The 17,147-nt window shown below is 38.6% G+C and overlaps 2 protein-coding genes across 5 annotated transcripts in view; one reads left to right on the top strand and one right to left on the bottom strand.

Annotated features, from left to right (window-relative positions):
* The window catches only part of RALGPS2 (Ral GEF with PH domain and SH3 binding motif 2), a 115,618-nt gene that overhangs the window by 56,962 nt on the left and 41,509 nt on the right, over nucleotides 1-17,147 (top strand). The gene's annotated exons all lie outside the window — the stretch shown is intronic.
* Nucleotides 1-17,147, bottom strand: part of ANGPTL1 (angiopoietin like 1) — a 35,478-nt gene that overhangs the window by 4,434 nt on the left and 13,897 nt on the right. For both annotated transcript variants that reach the window (XM_070746683.1, XM_070746682.1), the window contains exons 2-4: nucleotides 11,232-12,065; nucleotides 4,515-4,708; nucleotides 915-1,185 (exon numbers count right to left, since the gene is read on the bottom strand). In XM_070746683.1, coding sequence (XP_070602784.1) covers nucleotides 915-1,185; nucleotides 4,515-4,708; nucleotides 11,232-12,054 — 1,288 coding nt within the window. In that variant the 5' untranslated portion in view covers nucleotides 12,055-12,065. The remainder of the gene's footprint in view (nucleotides 1-914; nucleotides 1,186-4,514; nucleotides 4,709-11,231; nucleotides 12,066-17,147) is intronic.

Here is a 17,147-nt window from a genome sequence, read left to right as displayed (position 1 = left end):
ATGTGTCTAGGGAGAAAAGCGAGTGGTGTCCTTTGAAATGTAGCAAAAGAGTGTGTGTCTAGGGAGAAAAGTGAGAGGGATCCTTTGAAATGAAGCGGAAGAGTGTGTGTCTTTTTGAAAGAAACACCTGGGTTCTTCCAGGATGGAAGAATTGAAATATAGCTGCCAGGCATTCCGTCAAATCTCCTCTCACCTCCTTTGAATGAGGGTGGGTGTGGACGGGAGGAAAGCCAGGAGAGCCGAGCAGAGAGAAGGAGGAGGAGGGCGTCATCTCCGCACCCAGGAAAGAAGACAGCAGGCCACCTCGAAAGAAATGGTCGAGGCGAAGCTCTCACCGGAGGACCCGGGCTGCACGGGGGAGGCAGCTGGAGGCTGGGGGGCCCGCCCTGCCAACCCGTCCTGGCAGTGGCTCAAACCCCCGCCCCGCTAACCCGTCCTGGCAGTGGGGGCTCCTGGAGGGCCTCGGCATGGCTTTTGGAGCAGGCGGGATGGGCGCCATTGGCCGAGCGTGTGGGGGGGAAGATGGGCAAGGCAGCCGGGTGGGAAGGTAGCAGCTCCGGGCTCTCCTGCCTGTCCAGGAGCTGAAAGTTCCACCCTTCCCCACACCCAGCTTTGGTCCCCGTGGGCTTCTAGCAGGGGGATGGCGGGCGATGGATGGTCGGAGCATCTGTGGACACATTTTGGCAGCAATATGGGGGTAATCATCTCTCACCTGCCTCTTCCTCCGCTCACCGCTTTTTCTTTTAAGCCTTAAAGTTTTGGATTTTCCTAATGGGTTTGCACGCATTATTTGCTTTTACATTGATTCCTATGGGAAAAATTGCTTCTTCTTACAAACTTTTCTACTTAAGAAACCTGGTCACGGAACGAATTAAGTTCGTAAGAAGAGGTGCCACTGTAGTACTAATTCTTACCTGTGTGCATATCTCTGTCTCTGTCCAGTGTTGTAAATTGTTTTCCATTGTGCCATATCATGGAATCACCAGCATTCCCTTGATATGTGCCTAAACGTAGTCGATAATATTCACTCTCTGGCTCCAATCGAAAACTGCTGTATTCTGCATAGACTTTCTTATTACTCCAATCTTCTAATTCAATCAGAAGTCTATAATTATCCTGATTGGAGAGCAAGTAAATATTTTCCAGTCCCAGCCAGTATTCCCCAGCAACATTTCCAAATCCTTTCTGTAAACAAAGTAGAAAGTTGATTAAATTGCCTTTCATTTCTCATATAGAATGATTTAATATATAATCAATGTATGATGCATATATCTTTGATGCTCTAAAAGCATTGGGAAAATCCAATAATTAATTCACTTTTGACCATAAATACTGATTTGTGGAAAGTTTACAGATAGATACAATCATTATCATCTTCTCTCCATCTCTTTGATAGAGAGGGCATGAAACATTATGCAAGTGCGAGACTTAAAGTGTGGTTTCTAGAATTTTGTTTGTCACTGGATTGACAGTGAAGCATCTTGCTCCAATTTGCTAACAAATACCCCAAAATCTAAAAGCAAGCTAATTAACTGTTATGTATCCACTCAGTAATCACTGATAGTGAGAAAATATAGCCTGTCCATACTGATTGAGGGAGAATCCATAGTATTGTTAGAATTAGTACTTGTAAAAATATTTGTATTATATCAGTTGTGGAAAAATAATTTGATAAAATCATTTTAATAAACAAAATAGATTAAAAGCAGGTAAATGAGTGGGAATTATATTAAATATGATTTTTGTAATTAAGCATTGGGAAGTCATGCATGAAGCAAATTCATTGTGTTTGATTTATGAATGGAAAATAATTATAAAATTATTAATTAATGAAGATAAATTTGAATATGAAATTTGAATATGAAAGAGAATCCACCCAGTATTTTTGCTTTGTACTTCCTTTTTGCTTGCAGTCAATCTGTTTCTTAGGAGCATTTCATAGTATGCTGTGCTTCAAATAAATTCTTTATCTCTTGTAGCATCTTCAAAACTTGCCCTTTGTTCAGCCATATGCGTACATGCTATCAACAGTTTGTACATTACTTTTTGATAGCAAACTACAAAGTCCTTCTGAGAAGAATGTTTTTTCCATTCTAGGGAGATTGGCAACGCCTCATTAAGATGTTTGCAACTTTTTCACAATGTTATTTAAACAATTAATTATAGACCAGGTGTGTCAAACTCAATTTCATTGAAATATGGTTGTTTTCTGGGAGCTGGGGGAAAGGGCGTGACTGAGGTAGGCGTGGCCGGTGGGGTTCAGATAGGATTGGGGAGGAATTCAGGGTTCTCCAGTGGATGGGGTGGGAGGCTTGTCCCATGAATTGAGGTGAGACGAGGCAGGGAGTAGGGTAGCTACAGTTGGTGTGTCTTCAGCTGCTTTTGGTGTCACTTGGTTTCCAGCCCACCTCTGCCAGGCTGGTCTGGCCTTCTCCACCATGCCATGAACAGGGATTGACCATCCCCCAATCCCTGCCACTGTCACAGTAAATCCTGGGTGCTGCACTGCTATGGACAGATGAGAAGCACAGCTTTTGTCTTGAGAAGGAAGAGCAAAGAGAAGAAAGAGGGAAAATGACTGATAGAGAAGCGCCCTGCCAGCCAGGCACTAAAGCACTGCTACTGCAGAGACAGAGAGAGCAAGAGAATAATCTGATCCAACTTCTGTATGGGTGTGAGAGGGAGAGAAGGATAATGATCCGATCTAACCTCGGAGAGTTATACCAGGGCTGGCACTGGTGTGCTTTAGTACCTGGCCAGTGGGGTACTTCTCACTTGGCCGCTTTCCCTCAGTCTTCTCCCTACTCCTACTCCTCCTTCAGACAAAAGCTGTGCTTTTCATCTGTCCATTGCAGTACAGCACCCAGAATTCACTTCAACAGTTGTGGAAGATGGTCAATTCCCATTCATGGTGTGATAGAGAAAGGTGTAAGGCAATCCCCCCACCACCAGACCAGCTTGGGGAGGGGGACCTGAGCAGCATCAAAAGCAATTTCTCTCTCACACACACAAAGAGGTTTCATCTGGTCATTCTCTCGCTCTCTCACCTCCCCCAACCTCATGGCTACAGCACCAGCCATATCCTCCACAGCAGCCTGTACTGCTTCGTCCTCCCCCCTTCCCCCGCAAGGCAGGGGGTGCGGAGGTGCCCCACCCGCCCCGCCCCACTTTACCTGAGGGCCCTTCAGCCAGGCCATCCGTGCTAAACTCAACCCCACCCAAGCAAGCTACATCCTTTAACTAACCTGCTTTCCAGCTCTGCTCGCTGCCACAGCATGCATGACAACAAAAGAAGTCTGTGGGACTACGGTAAAAAAAGTAATTTGGACTTTCCAATTTCTCATGGGGAAAAAAAGACGATGTGATGTTGGAAGGTGTGAGCTATTTTTTTTTTTACCGTAATCCCACAGACTACTTTTGTTGCTCTGAATGCAGTGGCGGCGAACTGAGCTGTGCATGCATTCACACGCTGCCGCACACATGTAGGGATGGAATAGGACAGGCCGAAGTGACACAGGGGTGTCAAACTCAAGGTCAGATCTGGCCCACACGGCCATCCTAGAAACTGTGAGTTTGACACCCCTGTTGTAGACAAAGGAGAGTTTTGAAATAAAAGCATAATTGGTTAATGATAATTTAAAATTATCCTGCCTAGTTAACAACATAATCACATTTCCCCACATCATTCTGTTCAGGACTGTGATTTGAAAGAAATCCATTTATTTATTTATTTGTATGAAATTTACAAAAAATTGTATGAAATTTACAAAAAGGCACTACTCAAAGAATCACAATACTGATTTTCATAAAGCTAGCAGTAGGAATAGTTTATATAGTAGTGATTTGTACATTATATGAAGCACCACATCTTTGATGCTTTCCATGCAAATGCTGAACTAGGCACAAAAAATTATCCTATCTTTAAATAATTCCACATAGACTTTATTTTTCTTTACATATGCGAGCTGTCCAGTTCCTGGTGCTTTGAGGATATATTGGAATCTCACAAATTGTGGTCATTGACAGGAAAGTTGTAATCCAGGAAATTGAGAGTAACAAAATGAGGAAAGTTTATACAGATAATCCTCGACTTACAACATTTCATTTAGTGACCGTTCAAAGTTACAACGACTCTGAAAATAAATGATTTAAGACCATTTTTCACAGTTACAACATTTGAAGCATATCCATGATCATTTGATCCAAATTCAGATGCTTGTAGCAACCAGTTCATATTTATGACCTTTCTGTGTCCCAAGATCATGATCACCTTTTGCAACCTTCTGACAAGAAAGTCAATGTGGAAGCCAGATTCACTTAACCGGATTTCAAATTTATTAACTGCAGTGATTCATTTAACAACTGTAGTAAGAAAGGTAATAAAATGGGGCAAAGCTCATTTAACAAATATCTCACATAACAACAGAAATGGGCTCAATTGTGGTTGTAAGTAAGGGATTAACTTTACTAACAGTGCATTGTAAATTGCGCCCTGGATATTTTTTTATGATTACCTTATAATTGTCCCAGTTTGTGAAGAAGTTCACTGAACCATCTGTTCTTTTTTGAATAACTGTCCAGCCCCCAGGATCAAGGCTATTCTCACACCATAACTGCACTGGTCCATGACTGTTTTCGGTCTTGATCATATAAATCCCACTGGTGGAATAGCCAGTTTGTTTGGCTTGATGACAGTCCTTGAATGGGCCTTTGAAAACAATTTAGCATTTAAAAAATATTGTTTTTCACTAGTATAGTGATAGGTATAAAAGAGACATAGAATACCATTGTTTTCTTTAGTAACAGACATTGTTTTCTTTTTTTCATTCTGTTCCTTGACAACTTATATAATTAGAATTTTCAAACTCTAAGATAACTAATATTGACATGATAATATATATACATATATATACACACACACAGGAGTGGGTTCCTACTTACCTCGCTGCTGGTTCGCTCCCTCCCTCACCATGTGGGCACTTGTTTGCTTTGAGTACATGCCTATACGCAGTAGCAAAAAATCCAGGGAAAAAAAGCTGAAAAAAAGATGGCGACCATATGCACAGTGTTCAGCTACTGTACATGCTCAGAAGGAAAAACATATCCAAAAACACTAAAAAAAAAAAAGATGGCAGCACCATCGGACTGGCACCGACCAATCAGGTTTGGTGATGTCATCATGATGTCATCAGCAGGCTGCTACTGGTTCAGGCGAACCAGTCTGAACCGTGAGGAACCACCCGTGTGTGTGTATGTATGAAATCACATTCACCATCATTAGGCTGAAGTTATTGGCTTCGAAACCAATAACTTCAGCCTGATGATGGCGAATGTGATTTCGCCGAAACGTTGCAAAGACACTCAAAATATTTCATGGGGAAAAATCCGAACTCACAACAAAATATATATATATATATGTATGTATGTATGTATGTATGTATGTATGTATGTATGTATGTATATGTATATGTATATATACACACACACACACACACACACACACATACATACACACACAAGTTCAAATTACAGTGAGAGTATGGCTAGCTGATGAGGCCAGAACAAGGCCGAAATAGATCTATCCTAGTCTCCCTTAATTTCCAAATTCAGCAAAAACATGACATACATACAAACATACATTCAGAAGAAGAAGAATTTAGAAGTGAAATAACCAATTATTTTAATTGAATATAATCTTAAATGTGTTTTAAAAATAATTTATATGCAATATTTCAAGCAATAATATAATTATATCTGTACTCATTCTACTACATTATTATTTTAAATAATAAAAAATATATCCAAGATTAAATCATTTATTACCTTGTTTCAAACATAAGACGGATTCTGCTCCTTTTTTATTTCGAATACAGTATATACTTTTGGATTTACTTATTTCTCAATACTCATTCTAAATTTTGTTCTGAACTTTGTGTAGTAAGGCTTAGTAAACTTGTCCAATCAAAACAGAAGTTGGTTTTGACAGTATGCACAGATGTGATAGGCTTAAAAATAAACTATATTTTGCGAGATCATAACTGACAATTTAAGAATTTTTGCTGTAAAGAATATTTTCTTTCTTATGTGAATGAATGAAAGTTTCCATTTCATGGACCATCTTATGTGAATGTTACCGAAAGTTTGATGTCATAGATCATCTTGGAATTGCCATATATGACAGTTGTAAAAAAATAAGCAGATATTGGGATCCAAATAAAATTGGCATTCTTATTTTACATTACTTTTAGGAAATCATTTTATGCAATGCACATTAGTTCTTGTTTGGGAGAATCTTAACTTGAAAACAGTAAAACATTCTTTTGTTGAGAATTTTAAAAATGAGGCATATTCCTGCAATGTGGTCTAGGGATTTCTAACTTTAAAAAAATTATTTGGAAGACAAGGTATTAGAGGAACATTTAGAATGTGTAGGTTCTTTAGTTTATGATAATGTGGGACAGAATTAATGAAACAAAAATCACGCCAAAGCAAAACAAAGATTCCTTTGTAGAGAAAGTAGAAAACTCAATATAGGAACACATAGCATTTGCATAACATTGTATATATTGGCTTTAAATGTAAAATAAAATTATGACAAAGGATTTGTTCTACTGCAGGAATTTAAGATGAAATATTAGAGTTGAGATGTCATATGTGCTATTGATTCCACCTTCCTGTATAGTGCATAATTATTATAGAAAAAACAATTGTTACCAACTTGCCTTCCATTGACTTTTTGACTGCATGAGTCAAAAAGAGGACTGTAAAAATATTTATAGACCCATCACATCCTGCACATAAATTGTTTCAACTTCTACCCTCAAAACAACGCTATAGAACACTGAGCCCAAGAAAAACTAGACACAAGAACAGTTTTTCCCCCGAACACCATTATTCTGCTAAACAACTAATTCCCTCAACATTGTCAAACTATTTACTAAGACTGTATTACTATTATTCTTCTCATCCTTCCTAGTACCTATCTCTTCCGACTTATGATTATAACGGTGTTGCTTGTATCTTTATAATTTATATTGTTTTGTTTCCTGGTATGATTTGATTACTTATTAGTAACCTAGGATATGACTATCACTAAGTTCTGTACCCTATGATTCTTGATGAATGTATTTTATTTTTCTTTATGTACACTGTGAGCATATGCACCAAAGACAAATTCCTTGTATGTCCAATCACATTTGGCCAATAAAAAATTCTATTCTACTCTAAATTCCATTTAAACCATCCCCAACAGAAGATTATCTAGCCTTCTCTGAACATACCCTATAAAGGATTTCAAACTGAATTGTAAATTTTTGTTAAAAATCTGAAGAAGTTTTTTTAATGAATTCTGCGTGCTATAGAAAAGAAGAAACTGTGGGTTATAATGTTTATATACCATATTTTTCAAAGTATAAGATGCACCTTTTTCTTCCCTAAAAGAGGCTGACAACTCTTATACTCTGAATGTAGTTTTTCTCAAAGCTATTTTTTTTTAGCCCTAACTAGTTGCTAATGATCTTCCCAGCTCTTACCTTAGGTTCTTTCATTGTTACTCTCTGCAAAGAATGTTTTCCAAACCCTAGGTCTTTGCAGGGTTTTTATCATTGCTCTAACTTGCTCTAGCCCTAACCACATGCTAACGATGTTGCCAGTTCTACCTGCTTGCAAGTCCTTTCATTGTTACTCTTTGCAAATAATGTTTTCCAAGTCCTGTCTTTGTAGGTTTTTTTCATTGCTCCACTTGCTCCAAATGTTTCTTTCCAGCCGCAACCAGGTACTAACAATGTTCCCAGCTCCTATTAGCTTGCAAGCTCTTTCATTGTTACTCTTTGTGAAGAATGTTTTCCAAGCCCTAAGTCTTTGCAGGGGGTTTTTTCATTGCTCTACTTGCTTCGAATGATTTTTTCCAGCCCTAACCAGATGCTAATGATGTTTCCAGCTCTTACTGGCTTGTAAGTTTCATTGCTACTCTCTCCAAATAAGGTTTTTTAAAAGCTCTAACCAGGGGATAAAATAATGTGCTGAAGCTTACCAGACTAAGGATGCTAGCTAGATGAATATATGGTAAGCAGATTCTTTTCCCTATTTTCCTCCCCAAAACTAACATGCGTCTTATACTGCAAAAAATACGGTAATCATTCTTGGAGCAGCTTTCTAATCACATTATTTTTAAAAACATCCAGCAACAAATTTAATTATATCAACAGGAAGAGCCTTCTCTTACTGCTTTGTAATTTTATCAGCTTGTCAAGAAACACTTCTACAAAGTTTTAAATAACATCAGTAGGAATGTTTGAATTATATAACATAACTCTGTATACTAACACATAAAGTTACAAAGAGTTTAGAGCAGGGATGTCAAACTCACAGCCCACAGGCAAGATAGGTCATGTGGCACCCACTCCCAGTTTAGCAAAGGGGGGGAAGTCACGATACATCACATGACAATGCCAGTTTGACACCCCTGGTTTAGAGGGTGACAAAAAACAGAAATTTATTTGTATTGTGCCACTGATCCATGTCAGTAGATTGCTGATAACTGCTACATTCTTCATTTTCTCCTAGTATATACATACTTTCATGTCTGTAGTCGCTCCAAAATCACTGCACTTTTGTTTTCAGACAGCACATCTATATTGTGTGCCCTTTTCATTAACATGACTCTTGTATATGATTGGTTAACCAAGTTTTGTATGCTGAAATTCAGTAGTGTTTATGCCCATAGAAGTGGCAGCTATGCCTGAAAGATTTATACTGTGGCTCAGTAATTAGAATGCGGTACTGCAGGCTACTTCTGCTGCTTGCTAACTGCCAGCAGTTTGGCAGATCAAATCTCACCAGGCTCAAGGTTGACTCAGCGTTCTATCTTTCCGAGGTTGGTAAAATGAGGAGCCAGATTGTTGGGGGCAATATGCTGACTTTGTAATTTGCTTAGAGTGGGCTGTAAAGCACTATGAAGTGGTATATAACTGCTATTGATATTGTGTAGCCTCATTAATATTTACTGTGTAAATCTAAAAATGGAGTTAAAGGACTATTAGTTGTGTTCCTTTGGTTTTTAGATCTAGCATTTCATTTGATTCTTTATTTTCATTTTATTATTTATTTTGCCTTCTACTAAATTATTCTTTAAATCAACTATTTATTTTGAATAGTTTGTTGTTTATTCCTCTTTAGGGACAATATGCTGACCCTCTAAGCCGCTTAGAGACTGCTGTAAAAGCACCGTGAAGCAGTATATAAGTCTACATGTTGTTGCTATTCATTTCATGCCATATGCTTGTTCACCTCTCCTGAACCTTTTCCAGATATAACCTCATATTGTCCCGCTACTCACTAGAATAGAATAGAATTCTTTATTGGTTAAGTGTGATTGGATACACAAGGAATTTCTCTTTGGTGCATATGCCCTCAGTGTACATAAAAAGAAAAGAACAAAAAAATATGCATTAATCAAGAATCATAAGATGCAACAATTAGTGATAGTCATAGGTTACTAAATAAGCAATCAAATCAAACTAGGAAACAAAACAATATAAATGGAAGAGATATAAGAAACAAGTTTATAGTCATAAGTGGGAGGAGATATGTAATAGGAAGGATGAGAAGAATAATAGTAATATAGTTTTAGTAAATAGTTTGACAGTGTTGTGGGAATTAGTTGTTTAACAAAGTGATAACATTTGGGGAAAATTGTCCTTGTGTCTAGTTCTGGTGTGCAGTGCTCTATAATGTCATTTTGAGGGCAAAAGTTGAAGCAATTTACTGTATGTCCAGGATGTGAGGAGTCTGTAGATATTTTCACAGCCCTATTTTTGACGCGTGCAGTATACAGGTCCTCAGTGGAAGGCAGGTTGGTAGCAATTGTTTTTTCTGCAGTTCTAATTATCTGTTGAAGTCTGTGTCTATCTTGTTTGGTTGCAGAGCAGCTCCTTGGGCAGTTAATAACCACATAAAGCTAAAATCTACTTTAACTTACTGCACAAAGTAAAATCTACTTTGACTTTCTAGACAGCCAAGAGTTTGATTTGTACAAATCTAAATAGCTTAAATCTTTTAGTTTTTAAGTTTAAGTTTAAGTTTAATCAGATTTGTATGCCGCCCCTCTCCGCAGACTCGGGGCGGCTCACAGCAATAACAATACAATGTAAAACAAATCTAATATTTAAGTTAATTTAAAAAACACCACAAATTAAAACTAATCATACATACTAGCGTACCATGCATAAATTTTATAAGCCTAGGGGGAGGGAACATGTCAATTCCCCCATGGCTGACGACAGAGGTGGGTTTTAAGGAGCTTACGAAAGGCTAGGAGGGTGGGGGCAACTCTGATATCTGGGGGGAGTTGGTTCCAAAGGGTCGGGGCCGCCACAGAGAAGGCTCTTCCCCTTTGTCCCGCCAAACGACATTGTTTAGTTGACGGGACCCGGAGAAGGCCAACTCTATGGGACCTAACTGGTCGCTGGGATTCGTGCGGCAGAAGGCGGTCCCGGAGATATTCTGGTCCAGTGCCATGAAGGGCTTTATAGGTCATAACCAACACTTTGAATTGTGACCGGAAACTGATCGGCAACCAATGCAGACTGCGGAGTGTTGGTGTGACATGGGCATATTTAGGAAAGCCCATGATAGCTCTCGCAGCTGCATTCTGCACGATCTGAAGTTTCCGAACACTTTTCAAAGGTTATTGTCTTTACCGGTATTAGATATATGTTTTATGTTGTAATCATTTTCAGAATTTCTATATTATTACTTTACATCAGCCTAATACCAAAATAAAGATTCAATTGTCATAAAAACTTGTAACCACAAGAGGGCATTCCCTGCACACATAAATATATCAAATACAACCCTTTTTTTGTGTGGAAATGCTTAAATACTGGACTAGGATAGGGCTGTTCTGATAAAAATCTGGAGAACCATTAGATGACAGTAAAATGATATCTATATAAACTTGCTGCTGTCTATTGATTGTGAGATCTTTACAGCCCAGATCTACTGATAGTATTGCCTAAGAACAGCAAAAAATAACTGCTTGAAATAGCTAGACAAGATTAAGAAAATAATGACAATGAGAGCCTTCCTTAGTCTCCCCTTAACATTATAAAAATGTTAGATTCATTGCTCAAAATGCTACTTTATATTTTTCATATAGATAATGCTTTTAACATTTTTGATATATTACCTTTATCTGTTAGCAATGTTCAAATTAAAAAGAAAAGGCTTACCTTCATTTATTAAAGTTAATGGTGGAATCTTGAAAGGACTTTTTGTAGGAGAAGTTGCTGGATCAGGGGGTGGCCTTACATCTCTCTCTCTAGGATAACCTGGATCTCTCTGAATTTCATTACTTCCTAGCAGCGTAGGGTTGTAATGTGGATTATTAGGAATGTGATGAGGCACCACAGGAACTAGTGGTGGTGAACCATGTGCATCCTGCCGTGAGAATATTCGCAGACATTGTTCTTCCAAAAGTGTGAGGATAACCGATTGATTATTTACAAGGTCAGTTAGTGCTGCGTATTTTATTTCAAGCTCTCTGTACCTTGATGCCATCTTCAACATTTCAGTTGTAACATTGAGGATTTTGTTTTCCAGCTGGGAAAGCTCCAGTGAATTGTCTCGTTTGCGAATTATCTCATGCAAGAGTTGCATATACAGCTGAGTAACACGTGAATTCATGTTACGACTCTCTTTTCTCAGCAATTTTACTTCATTTACTATATTTCCATCCACATCCACCACTAATTGCAAAAGATCAATCTCTCTCTTTTGCTTGAATAATACTTCTTTCAAATTCTCAATATCCATCCTAGTAATTTCATCTTTTTTGTTTCCTGGACTTGGGCCTTTAGTGTTGACACAAATTGGTCCAGTTATTTTTTGTTCTGGAACAATAAATGTGTAGCCACACTTTTTCCCTTCTTCGCCCTTTTCTGTAGAACGTGGATTTCGTTTAGGAAAGGATTTTTTAAGCGTAGTCTCGACTGTATAATATCCATTTGATAATAGCATTATTAACAAACTCCAAATCCATGGGACTGTCTTCATTTTCAAGTAAACTAAATAGAGAAAAATACATTTTATTTATTAAATTTAAAAACTGCCCATCTCCCTTGCAGAAGGATTCTGGGTGGTCTAGAAATAAAATACTGTACTAAAAACAAAAACTATGTTCCAAAAATTAAATAAACAAAGATCATTAAAATTCAGCATTATAAAGTTAATGAAATGGCAAAGGAAAGACCTGCCAGATGCTAATTAGCCTCACAGTTGCATGGTCCTTTGTGAACCCCATGCAGGACAGCAGAGTCAAATCTTTAGATATTTCTTAAAGGCTTGGAAAGTGTGCGTCTGTCTCCCCTCTCAGATGAAAATGTTCCAAAGGGCGGGAGCAATAACAAAAGAAAAATGCTGAATCCAGGACCTTACCAGTCAGAGTCAGAGTTCTTGGTCCGGGACATGCCTTCCCTACCTGTCTAGATAGGATGGGCTGATATAATGGGCCAGTTTTTAGGTATCAGTATAAAAATAATCCATGTCAAAAATGATAGAAGAAATAAGTGTTTTTCAGACCTGCAGGCTTTAATTCTCTCCTATTCACTATATATTCTGTTATAATTATTAGAAGAAGTATGGAAAGCAGAAATATTTAATATCTTGTTATTAGAAATCAAAGTCATAACAGTTGGATAAGTTGAGTACTATAATATGCTATCAGGATATAATCCATACAATTACTAATACTGGTTAACATAGAGGTTGAGCTAATAACTTTGTGTTGATTTATCATCTTAACATTTTGCAATACTCATTTTGAATGACAAAATGTAAATAATAAGTTTAGTTTCCATATTAAAGATTAAGCACGAATATTTTCAGGTTATAAATAAGATCCCTCCTTCCAATCATTCTCATTACCATGAGATAATCCTATATTATAGTATGAAAACTGGGTGACATGAACAAATACAATATTTATTTATTTATTTAATTTATTTATTTATTTACTTATTCATTCATTCATTCATTCATTCAATTTTTATGCCGCCCTTCTCCTTAGACTCAGGGTGGCTTAGAACATGTTAGCAATAGCACTTTTTAACAGAGCCCGCATATTGCCCCCACAATCGGGGTTCTCATTTTACCCACCTCGGAAGGATGGAAGGCTGAGTCAACCTTGAGCCGGTGATGAGATTTGAACCCCTGACCTACAGATCTACAGTTAGCTTCAGTGGCCTGCAGTACTGCACTCTACCTGCTGCGCCACCCTAGCTTATACAATAGGTAATTCAGTGGGAAAATATTTCACTGATTTGGTACAGGAACTTTACTACTGTGCATAATAGGATGTTACCATATAAAGCGGTTACTGTGCTACTGTTGGGAATATGGAGATGGACAGGTATTTGTATAGTAACTTTTTTGAAATTATTTTCATCTAGATGGCTATTTGAATTCAAAGAATTGATCTTTTATATTATGTATTTAAAGGGCAGTGCGTTTAAAAAAAGGAATGCCAAAATATCTTGTAAAAATTGTGTTATACTGTATTTATATCATAGTTAAAATTATTAACTTCAGATATTACAACTAGATCAGATTCTGTCATGTAGTCTCTACATCTTCAATTATTCAAGTTCTTAAATTTATTTTTATCTGGCAATGATTGTGGGCTTTTTTTTACTGTAAAAATAGTTTCAAACAACATTAAATATTATTTTGCCTACCGTATTCAGATGAATATTTCACTGCAAATAAACTAAAGTTTATTTCTGTATGCAAAAAGTAATGTAATTTAACTCCCTTTTAAGATATAGTGGAGATTTGCTTTCTAGTGAAAGTGCTGTTCTTTGAAATAGCTTTCAAATAACAGTAAGTGAAGTTCCATCTCTATCAACATAAGTAAAATTCTTCCTAGTATACAGGTGTATTTTAACTATTTACCCAGTGTAAGGGTATTCATCACCCTACTGCTAGCATTATCCTATATTGATGCATAAAACTAGTACTGTATAGCAAGGAAAAAAACCATTTTGCTATAATTAATTCCGTTGTCTCTTTTGCCATTTCATCTTTTCTTTTTGCTATAGTGTTGGCCTTTTTTCAGCACCAGAGGTTTCACCTATTACTCTTACATGAGAAAAGACAAGACAGTTAAATATTAGTATTTATTGTTGCCCTTGATATTTTAGTCCAAGAGAATCGAGGCCTTGTGGAGCAGCTGTATTATGCATATTTATGCAATACAGGCATACCTTTAGTTGTCTCAAGCTTTAACAGTATTGGAGAAGGGAAGAGAACATGCACAATCATAATATATTTTCTTGTATTGATATTATCAGTAATGCTAACCACAGTGAAGAAGATGTGTGAAAGGTAGGTATCTATATTCAGTTCACTTGAGTCATACTGCAACTAAATCACATAGATCAGGGGTGTCAAACTCTATTTCATTGAGGGCTGGATCAGCATTATAGTTGTCTTCTGAGGGCTGTGGGAAGGGGCATGGATGGAGTAGGAGTGGCCAGCTGGGGTAGCCTGGGGCATGGCCAGTTTGACGTCACTCATGTGGGTGGTACATTTGGGGGCTGGGTGGGGTTAGGGAGGGAATGCAGGTGGATGGGGTACAAGGCAGCTACAGTTGGTATGCCTTCAGCTACTTTCGGCATACGTTTCCCAACTCCACCAAGCTGGTCTGGTCTGGTGGGGGGGGATTGCCTTCAGCAGTGGGGCTTGGGAGATGGTCAATCCCTGTTCAGGCTGAAGGCAATCTCCTACCAGACCAGCTGTATGAGATGGCAAACCAAGTGGCACGCACAAACACAGAGATTTGATCAGATTATTCTGTCACCCATCAGAGGACGACAGCACATTGCTCTCCACAATAGTCTGCACTGCTTCATCACCACTTCTTCTTGCTCGCCGCTGCAACAGAGCAATGTATATGAGGTCCTGGACGGGCCTCCTGGAGCTGCCCCAAGATGCAGTTGTCAGGATATTCATGGCTTGGCTGTGGGGTACTCAGGTAAGGTGGTGCAGGTGTGGGAACAGCTCCATACCCTCTCCCTTGCTTCGTACTTCACCCACCATCGCCTCCTTTTGTGGCTGCCACACCAGTACATTACTTAGCCTCCTGCTCTGTCACAGTGGTGAGCAAGAAGAAGTGGCAAAGAATGAAGCGGGGGGGGGGATGAAGCAAGGCATGGAGTGTGGAGCTGCCCCCCCCCCTCCCCATATCATATCAGCCAGGCCATTTGCCGCTACTGTGCACAAGGCAACAAAAGTAGTCTGTGGGACTCCGGTAAAAAAAAATAGTTCACTTGTTCCAACTTCTCACTAAAAAGTTGTAAGGTCTGAACTTTGAATTTGTTGTTGACAAAGTTGTAGAAGGCACGGTTAGATTTGGTGCAAAGGAGATTTTCCTCTTGTTTGCTGTGATAGTTGAGACATCCTGCTTTTATTTGCTGGCATATGCTTTTGTAATGGCTTTTGAAGTTGGTTACTTGGCCTTTTTTGTTTTTACGCTAGAGAGATCTTTTTTTGGGTTTGTAGTTTCCTTATTGAGACAGGTAAGTTATTTTTCCTTTTACCTTTTACCTCTGGTTGATATTATGTAGTCTGATTATGTAGTTGATTATGTAGTCTGATAAGTCTTTTAATTTGGAGTAAGAATGTGTTGCAAAGATCATCAATAGTGTTGCAGTTAGAGAATAAAGTTTGCCAGTTAAGAATTGAGAGATTGGCATCTATGAGTTCATAGTTGGCTTTCCTGAAATTGTACTTAGGTGTCTCATTATTCAGATGGGTGGTATAGATTGGTATAGATTGAAGTTGAAGTTAATCATATTATGATCGCTGTTGGAAAAGGGTTCTTTTACATGCAGTCCATCGATAGCGCTTTTGCTATTACAGAATATGATGAGGTTAAGACAGTTGTTGAGTCTAGTATTATTTGATATTAATTGGTCATGTCCCAGGCTGGTGACAGCATTGAATAAGGTAGTATGGATTGGTTCTGTGTTCCGTTTAGGGTCCAGTTGATGTGTGCTAGGTTGAGGTCACCAAGGAAGATAGTGGGGTAGGAGCAGGAGGTTGCCCACGTTTGTAGTGAGGCTAATTTGGTTGCATGAGTAATGTCGTCAGGAGCTCGGTAGCATAGTAGGAAGCGGAGTGTGGTATTGAGGGAAAAATCACATATAATGGTTTCAGGGAGGATAAGATCGTGTGCAAGATTTAGATTGAGTGTTTTTTTATAGAATATAGCTACACCGCCTCCTCTGCAGGATTCTCGGTCAGATCGGAAAACAAGGTAGTTATTTGATGTGATGATGGAGTAGGGATAGGATGAATTTATCCATGTTTCACAGACAAAGATTACGTCAAATATGTTGGTGTCTAGTAGGAGGAGGAATTCAGACAACTTGTTGGTTATACTTCTTGCGTTGATTAGTTTACATTTAAGATTGATTTTGGGTTCTGGATTGAAATAGGGCTGAGTTGGATTAAAATTGGATTGCTTTAAGGTAGTAAGGGGGACACTTCCCTATTTTTGGTTGGAAGTGCTAGGGATGTCCATTTGCTGATGAGGGATGGTAGGGATAGAAATGTATGATAGTTGGAAGATGAAGGGAGGGTTGTGGGTCTCTGTTTTGATGCATTCGGCGCGGTAATCTATGTATAGGTTAGTTTCTCCAAGATCTAGATTTCTCTTAAGTTCGGCTCGTAGTTCGCAAGAGCGGATGCGTTGAAGTAGAGATAGATCTGGTCTGGATCTAAGTTTGTTGTAGTTGGTGTTATTTATGGCGATGAACTTAATGGTCTTGATGAACTGTTGTTTGGTAGTTTCACTTTTGCAGACCACTCGACAGAAACGGGGAACCATTGATCCATCACTGTACCTGAGTACAGGGCCATCTCTAGTGGCCTCTAAGATGTCATCAGGGACAATTGTTTGTGTATGCTGGTTGCGGATGATGTTACGTATATTTGCTAAATCAGATTCCCCATTTTCCTCCAGGCCAAATAGGATGGTATTCTGACGCTTTTGTTCGCGCTCCATGGCATCTTTAGCGAGGGTGGGGAAGTTGGTAGTTGGATGTTCTAGGATGGTCACGTGGGCTGGATCCAATCTCATTGCAGGC

The sequence above is a fragment of the Erythrolamprus reginae genome, chromosome 3 (genome assembly GCF_031021105.1).
Source record: "Erythrolamprus reginae isolate rEryReg1 chromosome 3, rEryReg1.hap1, whole genome shotgun sequence".
NCBI lineage: Eukaryota > Metazoa > Chordata > Lepidosauria > Squamata > Dipsadidae > Erythrolamprus > Erythrolamprus reginae.
Note: the sequence above shows the minus strand (reverse complement) of the source record. Positions and strands in the feature narration are given on the sequence as shown.